General features: G+C 44.3%; 1 protein-coding gene across 1 annotated transcript; it reads right to left on the reverse strand.

The window, feature by feature from the left end:
- Window positions 1–344: 344 nt before the first annotated feature.
- Window positions 345–12,457, reverse strand: SPP1 (Phosphatidic acid phosphatase (PAP2) family protein). The gene is made up of 8 exons (XM_086778376.1): window positions 12,137–12,457; window positions 10,686–10,781; window positions 10,511–10,585; window positions 4,235–4,365; window positions 4,045–4,145; window positions 1,112–1,240; window positions 916–1,031; window positions 345–827 (listed from the first exon to the last, which is right to left on the reverse strand). Exons 1-8 carry the CDS (start codon window positions 12,314–12,316, stop codon window positions 390–392), a joined length of 1,266 nt encoding a protein of 421 aa, XP_086634502.1. The 5' UTR covers window positions 12,317–12,457; the 3' UTR covers window positions 345–389.
- Window positions 12,458–12,937: the final 480 nt, after the last annotated feature.

Here is a 12,937-nt window from a genome sequence, read left to right on the forward strand (position 1 = left end):
TTCTTCAACCACATGTCAGCTAGTCTGCATGCACCCTTTCACGCTGCAACTTCATAGGATAACTCAAAAGACCAGGGCAAATGATCCCACCAACTGCCTTTGCAATGGCTAGAATAGGGGGTGACTAACACCCACCTTATTATGGCATTGCTACACAGACCTACAGTGTATACGCCATATAGTGCTCTTATATGGAATTGCTTGAGATGTTTACTTTGCCAGTACTGTTCTTCAGCATAAAAGGTGAATACGTTCCAGGAAGATTGGCAGAAAGAGAGAGGGAAAATGACTAGAAACTTGAGAATCTTCCTGGTTACCACATAGGAGCATCTTCAAGTGCAGCGTTTCATAAAAAGAATAATGAATGCTCTTATATATAAAAGAGTGTATTACAAACCCAAAAAATCAAATAAATACGGAACCAATTCTACTACAGACCATCCGAGGCCAGCATATTGTAACAACCTAATTCCAGTGTCGATGTCCCAAGGTTTTTCAGCTGACAAGAAAGGGATTGGCATATAAGCTATTCTTTTGTTTCCAAAAAAGGCTTCTGGACTTGGTCCAAGATTCTGGCTGCCCTTTAAAGATGAGTCTTGATGCTGAGATGAAAGGTAAGCAGATGACTTCACAGAAATACCAAGAAAGCTACATATCGTAGGCAGTAAAATTTTTGCCACCTCTTTACTCGTGGTCTTGGCTGCTAGGACGACCGGGAACCCAATCACAAGCCGCTTCAATAATTGTCTTGGGCCAGACTCCAAAAGAATGAGGTTAGCCACGTTCTCATGATGATATTGAGAGAATGTCCGATGCACACCCAATACCTGGTTTATAAAATGATGATGTTTAGTAATACATAGTCCCCAGCATTTAACTACACTGACATCGATCAACAACAATGAAGGCACTCACCACTCCCAATGCAACACCATTGAAAGCTGTATGGAACTCAAAACTCGGAGTCGGAAACTCTGGTGTTGGATAGGCAAACAGGAGGAGAAAAGAAATGCTTGCCCAAAAATACTCAACTGCAACGCCCACAAAAGGAGTAAGCATGGTGGGGGATGGATTTAAGGACTTTAAACAACTATTCAACTAGACTCCTTACCATTGCTTCCACTGGTTATGAAAGAATCCAGAGATTCATCGATGCAACACCATAATGCTAACAATGAAGTCCCAAGAAACATGCCAGCAAGGACATCGATCGGAGTATGCATGCCCAAATATAGTCTTCCTGTCAGAAAAAATAATTGCAACAAACCATCTGAGTACTGTAACTGCGAAAACAACATTTTTGGCATAAGTGCCACCTTAATTAGCTCAGTCATAGGTTGACATCAAGAAACTATTGCAGGGATTTGCAGCATCAACCATGGAATCCAGGAGGAACACTGATGCCAGACCTGGAGTGCACAAAGAAGGGATTTTATAGTGATCCACTTTGAAGGCTCCAGATCACTTGCCTCGTATGAGGAGTCCAAAATGTGGTTTCCAGTCTCAGCAATGAGCGGGAATCTAGCCTGTGATACATGGCTGATGAAAACCACTTGGTAACGTGTAGCAAGTGATCAACTATTATACAGGTGACCAGACATCAAGATGGACACCAAGGTGTAGCAGGGGCTAAGCAGGTCTGACAAGCCCAAGGCACTCGTGGACATAAAATCTTGTTGATCTGGGCCAAGTTCCACCCTCCTAAAGCGCCAAGTCGAGCCTAATGAGTAGCATAAGAACGTGTAGGCCCCTTGCTGTGAAGTCAAAACTATCCTCCAAGCAGATGTATAATTGTAGCTGGAAGATTTCAGTCCTTGTCTACTCTCCAACATTTGAAGCCTCCAAGACACAACCATTCCCTACCTGCAACAGCAAGGGCCAATATACCCACAACAGCCCCTGCCTGCTCGAGGGCAGAACAAGAACATCATTGATAAACACCATAGCACTTTGAAGGTCATGACCACCTGCTGTACAATGAAGACCAATTCGAACAAAGCAGGCTACCCATTTCAAAATCCAAAAGCTTTAATGGAGCTGCTACAAGAAGTGCAGAGAGAATGGGTGCCAGCTTCTCCAAAGAAACTGTGCACCACAAAGGACTTCTCAGCTATAAGAAAACTGTAATAACTGGTTGTGGACTGCCTGATCCCAACAAAACTCTGACTACCGCCCTTATAGGGTCATCATACTCAGCACATTCCGAGCAACAAACAAGTCCTCATATAAAACAACTATCACCCCCGCCGCCGCTTGTTTCAGCCGCTCCTAATGTGCAAAGAGTCCCAGTGAACCCATAGATCTGGTGAACCCACATCTGCAGCCAAATCCTACCTTGCAGCAGATGATAAATCGCATGAACCAAATGTCGTCCGCTATGCTTACACCAAATCAACAGCACCAGAAACAACAGCAGCATCTTCAGAAGCACAAAGCTTGGATTGGCGAGTGGAAGGCACACTTCCAACTTCTCTGTCCCCTTGTCCAACGTGTGACATCAATTGAGCTGCATTTGAAGGGCAAGGCCTACTCGTGGTCTTGTGATTTCAAGTCCAAAGAGAGATTCGGTCTTCAGCGTCCCTACATTTGGCTTCCTGTGTCTTTCGTTCCTCAACAAGTTCCCGTCATCGTTGTTGCTGCTCCATGAGAAAAAGCATGTGTTCAAAATTTTGGGACCTTGCTCTCTAGGCTCCTCTTTAGGTTTTCTGCTTCTTTAGTAGCTTGTTTTCTTCCATCAGCTAATGAAGGAAAATGTTAGTGCTTTGCAGAAGCGTTCTTCTTTTGTTGTGTCTTTGTAGACACTTTCTGTAGTGGTGTCGTGGACACTATCTTCCGCAGTGATGCCTTCTTTGAAGCCTCATTCTTGCTCCCGACATGCTGAATGGCTGGATGGTTTTTCTAGACCTCATTCACAGAATGCTCACTGTAAGGTAACCAAGCTCGGTCACAACCACAAGCTCTAATACCAATGTAACATGCAACCGGTATGATCGTGTAATGCACAATAAGGCCTTCTTTGTACCTTTATGTTAGTGAGGATGAAGCAATCCACTTTAATCTTTATTCACAGGAGATAGAGCTATAGAGAGAGAATGTAAAGACGACACCTGATTGGGTCCCAATCTACCCATTTAAGGGCCCCCTCCCACACGCAAGAGTATTTGCTTTATTGCTTTGGAGAACTTCTATATAGAAAACTTATTGAAGACAGTTGACTGAGGATTGCCAAATGCAAGGACAATGTAGACCAAACGTCAGCTAAACCATCAAACGGATTGAAGACAACTGTGAAGCCATTTCGCAAGCCTTATCCACACCCAAATTTACGAAGGGAGATGCAAGAATGAAGGCTGAATGCTGAAGAGAACTTCGGACTGCCTTGGACTGTAGCACAATGAAGTGCTTGACTCAGATGATGTATGCACAAGCCCTAAGACTCAAGCACACATACTTCTGCACTTGTTTATTGCTGAAACTATGAAAGAATAAGACGATTTAATGAATATCTGATGCTGGTCAGTGCCCATAGAGAGGAGACACACTGGCAAAGGACTGTCTTAATAGCTGCAAAGAAGTCTTGAACTTGCCATTACTGATAGCAAGACAGCTACCAAAGCCTCATTATGGGGTTCTAGTTCCATGACGAGCAATTAAAGCTACCAAGAGAAACACCAAAGACTGGTAATAAGGCTCATAATAAGGTTCTAGTTCTGTAGAAAGACTTGGATAAATATTGTGCTGCTTGGCAGCAAGTCCCAAATTACGACAGTTCTATGTACGTGGCAACACCATTGGCAGATTGAACCTTATTCAACTGTAAGTGTGCAGTAATATCACTATGCAATGGCATCACGATTAGGTGTAAGTTTTCTGTAAGAATAAATGGCCACCTAAACAGATCACAACTCCATTGAGGAGAACAAAGCTCAACATTAGGTGCGAGTTTATCTTTATCATATCCTAACAAAGTAAATAGAGCCAATCTACACACAACTGAAGCTAGAAATCAGAAACCCATGTGCAGCGTTTGTCAGGATTACGCACCCAATATGGTAAGGACAGTTCCCGTTGCAAGAAAGAAGACCAGCATAGCTATATAAATGCCAGCCATGTCAAGGTGACTTATCATGTGCATGAACAAGTACCTGGAAAAAAAAAACGCTTAAGAGGAGGCCCAGTAGTTGTAAATTACAAGGCAAAGTAGTAATATCAGAAAATGCTTTGTTACTTTTACCCCGACAAGCAGATAGTGTTGATGGTGTGTGATGAGGGCAAACCGTATTCTAAAGCAAAGTCCTTTTCACTCTCTGTTGCTGTGAGTCGCCTAACAGGTGGACAAGGTGGCCTTGGTGCTGAGATAGTATCCTGAAGTTCAATACTAATTTCAGAACAGGTTCTCTCACATAATGTGGAATCATAAATTAAATAGCCACTCTCTCAATATGGTACCAGAAGCATGGATGTGGGTATAATGTTTTTCCAAACTGATCAGGTGCTCCTCTCTCTCTCTCTCTCTCTCTCTCTCTCTCTCTCTCTCTCTCTCTCTCATGTTGATGTTTGTTTCTATGTTCTTAGTATTCCATGGACAGTTTTGTATCACCAGTGAGATAGCTATGTTTATGTTTTCTTTCTGTTTTATTTTCCATTCCATGATGAGATATGCCATGGACATTATTGTATCACTTTGGTCTCATAGGCCCATTGGGTCTTTAGACTTTAGTAGACGCTTAATATATCTTTCTTTCTCATATTGTTAAGCATACTATGAGATTTGAGCATGCTATCATTGTTTGTTCAAAAAGGGGGGGCTCGGTCCTTTATGAAGAGTGTGTCCCTCTATGTGCATAAGGCTTGTAGGGCCTTGGCTTAGAGAGCGACCCTTAAAAAAGCACAATAAGATAGCAACCAAACACTCCTTACTTCTTTCTTTTCAATAGTTGGTCAATGTAGATTGAGGGAACCACATAACATCATGCCATAGAACTGCTCAGTCGGAGCTCGTATCAAGGCCCACTTGCAAGGAAGAACTCTCAAGACATCTTGAAGACTAGTATCCCGCAGACCAAGGATGCATGAAGCCACATCTATAACCAAGAGGGTTCAGAGGAGAGGACTATGAGGGAAAAGGACGAAAGGACCACATGTACGAGAGATCAGAGCAAAACAACACAGCATGAAATAGGTGAGTGAGTCTATATATAATGGTGAGTGAAGATATGTACAAGAGCCCTCTGGTGTGAGGTGACTTTGAGTAGAAGAAGACCAGTGCAAAAGCAAAGACGATGTCGGAGCTAAAGTATGGTCGGTGACGAAGGCTCGCGTCGATGTGAGGCAAAGGCACTCCGTGAGGTGGTCAGTGTCGAAGTCTCACATCGATGGATACAAAGGCACTCCAAGGTGGTAGTGAGCAGCAGAAGGGATGCACACTTTGGTGACAAGGGTGCTGCGGTACCTGAGTGATGATGAAGAGCAGAGGGGATTGTCGTCCCGAGTGGTGGTGGTGCAAGCTCTGGTGACAAGGGGGAGGAGCAGAGAGGGCTGCCGTCCCAATGAGGTGAGATGGTGAGCAGAGAGTGGGCTGTTGTCCCAAGGTAAACTGAAGAAGAAAAACGATAAACTGTAGCATAGAGTGGACTGCTGTCCCAAGATACGTACTGATGATAAAACGCTCAAGTGTTGTACTGTGTAGCAAAGAGTGGGCTGCTGTGAGGAAAAATGCTTAAGTCATCTACTGTAGCAGAGAGTGGGCTGCTGTCCCAAAGTGTGCCCTGATATAAAACGCTGATGTACGGTATGTAGCAAGGAGTGGGCGGCAGTCCCAAGGTGTGGCCTGATGTAAAACGCTGATGTGCTGACCTGAAGAGCCAATGATGATGAAGCAAATGATGTGCAGTCCCCAGCAACAGCAACATCAGCACAAGTGGTACCGAATATGTCTATGAAGTGATACTGTCACCATTTGGCCACCCAATTGGTCCACCCGTGCTTTCTTATCATGTATGTACATTGGACTGGTGTCCATGGCAGTTGTATATGCCGGGGATTGATGCCACTCATGTGATACTGTGGCATGTACATGCCCGGAAATGCTTGGTGGATTGGTGTTCCATTGGGTCTGGTACCTCGTGTACTTGCCTGGAGCACATCTATTTTGGTATAGACTCATGAACGGGAATCGTCCATACCAATGCTGCATTGCATAGCATCTTTATGTGCTTGCTTGCAATTGAAATTGCATGCTGTTTTCATGCTTGCTTGACCAATGTGTGGTTCCGGGTAAGGGGATGCCCGCCCGCGAACCGTGCGTGTGAAACTGTCTGCTCACATGGTTGTGGCATGTGACAGGTGGACCATGCTTACACAAGATGACATAAACCTACAGCCATACAAGTTTTACCATCCACAGAATGCTCACTTTAGGATAGTGTCATGTGCACACTGTGTATCTACCATGTGCTACACGTACGCAAGACTAGCTTCGAGGTCTGGAGAAGCTTGGAGCTAGGCAGGCTGATTGGCGAGCTGAGTTAGGGATAGACTAACGGGCGGGCACCCAAGTATGGACGGGCGGGCGCCCATGTGTGGACGCCCGATGACCAACCAAGAGCCTATAAAAGGGTGGCCAAGGTTAGTCATTAGGGATATAGAGTCTCGCGAGATTTGTGAGAGCTCTATGACCTAGATCACCTATTACAGTAGGATTCTCGGGACTTCAGCATGATGCAGCACGTAATTTTTTGCAAAATATGCAGGAAATGTTACAAGTTGCGAAGGCATCTATTAGAAGTGCTCAAGACCGAGACAGACTTTATTCTAATAGACATCGTTCACCCAAAGAGTTCTCTGAAGGAACGATGGTGTATTTGCGAGTTCCGAAAGATTCCGAGACTTTACGGACAGGTCGATCTCCGAAATTATCCCCTAGATACTGTGGACCATTTCGTATTATACGAAGGATTGGTTCAATTGCATATGAATTGGATTTGCCTTCTCATGTGAAAGTTCATCCTGTATTTCATGTCAGTAGACTTAAGAAAGTACTGGGTGGAACAGAAATTATAGATGTCGAGGACATGACATTTGTTCCGCACGAACATGAAAAGATTCTTGGATTTAGTGAAAGAAGATTGCGTAATACGCTTATCACGGAATACAAGATCAAGTGGAAGGATCGTGTTGAGGAGGACGCTACATAGGAGACATTGACTACTCTTCAGAGAGATTACCCTGGCTTTTTAGTGAGCTCAGGAGTGAGCTCTTAGAGGAAAGGGAGTATGTCATGTGCACAGTGTGTATCTACCGTGTGCTACACGCACGCAAGACTAGCTTCGAGGTTTGGGGAAGCTTGGAGCTAGGCAGGTTGATTGGCGAGCTGAGTTAGAGATAGACTAATGGGCGGGCACCCAAGTATATTCGGGCGGGCACCCAAGTGTGGATGCCCGATGACCGGCCAAGAGCCTATAAAAGGGTGGCCAAGGTTAGTTATTAGGGATATAGAGTCTCGCGAGATTTGTGAGAGCTCTATGGTCTTGGAGCCTGGATCTAGTGCAGACATGCACCTGCTTTACGCAGCCGAGGCCGGTAGCAATCTCAAGGCCCGCGAGGATAGCTTCGTGGCGGTATGGGACGTCGCGAGGAGGAGATTGGTCGGTACGTCAACCTAGTTAGCTCAGCTCGTGGCTCGGTGGGGACAGCCAAGACTGTGGGCTTGCCCACGGCTGTCATGGTTGGGGGGTGAGTCAGGCATGCTTCCCCCTTGTTGTTTGTTTGTTTGCAGGTTTCGAGTCTCGTACCAGGAGCATTCCAGAAGAGATCCGGTGGGGATTTGACAGTGGGCCTAGTTGGGTTACCACCTACAGCTCTGATACCAATGTAGCATGAAACAGGTTGATCATCGTAACGCGCAACAAAGCCTTCTTTATACCCGTGAGTTTATGCAATTCCACTTTGGGAGAGAAGAGGAGAGAGAGAGAGAGAGAGAGAGAGAGAGAGAGAAGATAGATAGTCGACACAGTATTGGATCCCAATTACCCACTAAAGGGCCCTCCCCTGCAAAAGTATTTGCTTATATTTCTTTGGAGAACTTTGTACAATGAATATGAATGATGACTAAGGATTGCCAATGTAAGGATGAAGTAGACCGAACGCAGGCTGATCCAAATGTTGTCCAAGCTCCTTTGAATAGCTCTTCGATGATGACTATGCAAGCCCAAAACTAAGGGATGCACATATGTTGGCTGAATGCTGAAGTATCTATTCTCGGAAGCCTTGGGAACTGTAGCACACTGAGGTGCTGAATGCTGAAAGTACGCACAAGAAAGCAGGAGGCTTTAGACACACAAAACTGCTTGGAAACTGTTGTAGACTGATTTGCTAAATAATGCTTTATGTTGAATGCTAGGCGACTGCTTATACATGATTAGATGCTCCTGGTCGGCCAGTTAATAGTATGTCGACCTGTTTTCTTTAGACAAAAATGCCAATATTAGCATTTAAATGCTAGCGCTTCAACTTAGGTAGCATAAAATGCTATTGTCCAACATTTATTGCTGGCTGATTTAGCATTGATGCTACATAAGCTGCCGCTTCTGTTTATGCCTTCCTAGAGGCTGCCGACTAAGGCTTATAGCCATGGGCAGGCCTTTGGCTGGCCCATAGGCATGCTTATCATGCAACCAAGCCTCTACATGCTTGGTACATGTTTTTGATGCAAGGCCTAAGCTATGATTGACTACTATATGCATCTATCTGATGAATTCTCCAAGTGGGTAAGAGGACTAACTCATGCAAACTCTCTATGGCTATGGAGACTGACCTACGTAGCTCGTGCTTAACATGTCCCAAACTGGAGCTCACAATGGGGTCACAGCATACAACAAATATTCCTAAAATGTAACCAACCATAGGCATGAGTTTGATCAGATGTAACACTTGAGCATCAAGGCCTAAAGGCACGTGTGACCATACGTCTCATTAGCAGGCTGATTCCCAAGCTCATCAGAGGTGTTTGCTGTCCCAAACCCTGCTTTTCAGAAATTTCAGAATGTGGGAATCTCACTTGATGACGAAACAAGTCATCCAGGTCATCAATAACTTGCTTATGTGTAGATGCAAGTGGCTGAACCAAATTTTCAGCAAATATGACATCCATGTTGATAATAATTTTGTGAGTAAAGAGGTCATAAAGTCTATAACCTTAACTCTCATGACAGTAACCCACAAAAATACATTTCACAGCTTTATCATCCAATTTGGGCACCAAGTGCAGCTCCACCTTCCTTTAATGCAGCGCCAAGTGCAGCTGCTAACACAGCCGCCTTTCCCTGTTTGTTACAGCACCACGGTCACCTTCGCCTGTTTGGTGCAGCACCACAACCGCCTTCGTCTTGATAGCCACCCGACACAACACCATCGTCAAGTCAAACCAGGACCACAGCTTGCAAGGCCGCATAGGCGAGAGGAGGCTCCATAGGTCACAAGGTCACCAACAAACTCTAATACCAAATGTTGGCAAAGCAAGGGAGATGGAAGCAATCAACAGAGGCAATGAAAAGCTTGGAATACACATTAATCGCAAACACACACAGAGTCACAAGTTGGCGGTGGAAGCTCTCACGTAAGAGTCGTGAGATTCTCACGCAAGAGTCGTGAGAGAGAATTTCATAGCAACATAAGTAAAAGGTGCCCCCCCTACGTCTAAGGACCAAGGTGTCCAAGTATAATGTGCCATGTGTCACCATAAAGCATTCAAGTGATATAGAAACACTAAATAAACTAAGTGCCTAGTACCTAGCACTAATAAACTTATAACTCCTACACACATATCCACTACTAATGTGTATATCTCCTACAATCAGAAAGCATTATTAACAATCGCAATACAAAGTTCACAAGTCACTTTTGGGTACTTAAGAAATTGAACACACAATTGAACATGAGTTCAACATATCATCCCGAGTTCGACACAATGGTCAAAAGGAACCGGCCGGCAAGTCAGTCTCTAGAGGAAATGCCTCCAGCATATGTCTCTAAGAGGCCGTACAATTGGGAGTAGTTCTTCTGCATGCAGATTTTGCATATAAGAGTGCAAAGCAGGCCAGGAGCTCATTCAGTTGGAAATTTTGTCTCGATACATTTCACATGAATTCCGTCAATCCTTGCCTACTGAGAGAGCCCTTACGAGTAAAAGTTAACACGTGATGCTAATTAAGTGGAAAGATCGTACTGAAGATGATAGCTCAGGTTTTTGTGTAGAGTAAAAAATGCATTCAAGCCTCAAGTTTCGAGTTATTCTCACTATGTTCACATGCAAAGGCCCAATAAACAAGCTAACAAGAAGGCAAAGAATAAACAATCGGGTTGGCAATGACAGCAAAGGTACGATGCTCTCCATAACTGACAGAAAAAAAACAATATGCATTAAAACTCATGGTGGTCTCGCAAATCCCTTCATTTAAACACACATGCAACTGATTCATTCGACCACAAACAAGGAATCATTAGAACATACCTTTACACAGTTTCCAATGTAAATGCTGAAAGCCATTAGCAAGGTCATTTGTCTCGCAAGCATACAGTGTCCACTCTGGCACAACAGAGTACAAGAACCCAAGAAACAAGCAAGAAATCAGTAAGAATCCCAGTCACGTTGAACGGATGCTCATAAATGTTTTGCATCTACATACCCAGAAAAGAAAGGGCAGGAAAAATGTGTAGAACTCCTTGGAAACAAGGACCGAAAGTAACCCAAAGAGCGCATCCAAAGAGTGTCGTTGCATCCTCTGCCATCCTCAAAAGCATCCATTGCAACATACAATTAATGCATTGAGCAGGGTGACGGGGAACATGAGAAACAAGTCACAAACACTCAAAGCTTTGACAAGAATAGATAGCATCCCCATTCTGGCATCACTTAAGATATTGATTGTGCTGACAATTTTAGCCTCAGTTCACAGTGCAGTGTCCAATACACAAGCGATTCTTTTGAAGGTTTTCACAAATCTCGTGTAGACTTTCCAAGTAAAAAACCAAATCTTGGCAATCCCAATGCATATAATTGCAAGTTTTGGTGAGTATTGAAAGCCAACAAGATATTAGGGGAAAAAAAGCATTGAAAGCCAACAAGATCATTAGGGGTCACCCAAAGTGTCGCAATAGATGGCAAAACAACATGAGATTGCCACCTAGTTTTTCATGGAAGACATATACTAAATAGGGTGCTGATTGGAGAATCACGATCAACATATTCATCTCCGAGTTTGGTCTTCCAGAATCCATCTTCAGTCTTGATCTATAGCTTTCCTTTGAACTGCAGAGCTGTGGCTGATGACGGTGGTAGGGAAGGGCAGGTGTCAACATTTCGCAGTTGGATGGACTAAGGATGATGTTTTACAGATGTTGATGCTTTATTGTGAGAACTGATTGGAGAATAGATGCATGCACAGTGCCACATGCCCACCAGGGTATCAACGTTGAACCTGCTATTCCTCGTGAATGCAATCCCACAGGCTAAAAAATCCAGTCCTCGCTATATGCTAACTGTACAGATTTTGACCAAAATAGTGCACATGTCTAGGTAAAAGCTTTGTGGCTGTGGTTTGCTGAGGCATTTAAGTATGGATTGAAGACCCAAACAGGGATGAACAAAAATCAATCAGATTTTGATCAAAATAGTGCACATGTCTAGGTAAAAGCTTTGTGGCTGTGGTTTGCTGACAAAGGGCATTTAAGTATAGATTGAAGACCCAAACAGGGATGAACAAAAATAAATCAGACCGACACTTAGATGAACCTGAACAAAGGGCATTCAGTATGGTCCAAACACACAGAGATGCACATCAGACCAACATTAAGATGAACCTGAACCAATCAGTGAGTTGAAGAACTACATTCAAATCGACCAGTAAAATGAAGACCCACACTGGAGGAACCCATGTTAGTTTCAACAACAATTCTCCCATGTAACAAGCTATTCTAGGGTTTCGAACCAGATGCCATTCTTCGTTCGGATCTACAACGTGTTAAGAGCGACCGTTCAACTCAATTATGGTTAAACAAATGGGGGCTTCCTTTCTCCGGAGACGGGACCTTAGATGCCGATGACAGCAAGGCACCTGTCGACTGAGATGAGACATACCTGCAGACGGAGCACGGAGGAGACGCCGTTGTGGACGTGTTGGGCGATGCGGGGGCGGAAAGAGGAGCGGACGGCAAGGGCAAGCAGCGAGGCGCGGGCGAAGAGGAGCCACAGCAGGAGCCCCGACAGGGTAGCCACCTGCCAAGCCGGGACGGCCCAGACGAAGAATGATGTCTTCATCTTCTCTTAGATGGATGGATGGATGCTTAGAGCCTTGGATCAAAGAAAAGAGGAAAGCGCAGAACTCCCTACTCTACCTAACTGCACAGTACACACGTCTTCGGTTCTTCCATCCATCCAGAACTTGGAATTTTTCTCCCACATTTGATACCCTACTCCTCAATTTTTCATTTTGCCTCCCAAAATTCCATATATATTTCAAAAATTTCTTTCTAGCTCTCAGATCTGTTGATTTTTCACATGGTCCATTGAAAAAAAAGGAGGGCCAATTAATTCAACGTGGGTGGAGTCTTGAAGTCTTGTTCTAGAGGTTTCCCGGAAGCCTTTAAAAGGCACTTGCGCATTTCAACGTTGGGCAATAGCCCCACAAGAGAGAGAGAGAGAGAGAGAGAGAGAGAGACGTGAATGCGGAGACAGAGATGCAAACATTTGCGAGACGAGAGAGAGAGATAGAGAGACGTGAATGCGAAGAGAGAGATGTGATCAGGCAGGTGGAGGCTTGCAAACTTTGAGCATAGCCCAATTGTTAGGGTGTTTGAAGTTTATGCACAAGGTCGCAAGTTCAAACCCCGCTAGTCTCTTGAGGTGATGCTTTGTAAAGATGGGATGTATGCGTTGAAA

This window comes from Cibotium barometz, chromosome 39, assembly GCF_041138505.1.
Source record: "Cibotium barometz isolate CiBa-2024 chromosome 39, ASM4113850v1, whole genome shotgun sequence".
Lineage (NCBI taxonomy): Eukaryota > Viridiplantae > Streptophyta > Polypodiopsida > Cyatheales > Cibotiaceae > Cibotium > Cibotium barometz.

What these genes read in the sequence shown, in the direction of transcription:
- SPP1 (XM_086778376.1), bottom strand. Translation starts at nt 12,316, where the DNA reads ATGAAGACATCATTCTTCGTCTGGGCCGTCCCGGCTTGGCAGGTGGCT. An exon ending in TCCTGCCCTTTCTTTTCTGG is followed by an intron (nt 10,586 to 10,685) that starts GTATGTAGATGC and finishes CTGTTGTGCCAG; the next exon opens with AGTGGACACTGTATGCTTGC. An exon ending in CATAACCAGTGGAAGCAATG is followed by an intron (nt 1,032 to 1,111) that starts GTAAGGAGTCTA and finishes TGGGCGTTGCAG; the next exon opens with TTGAGTATTTTTGGGCAAGC.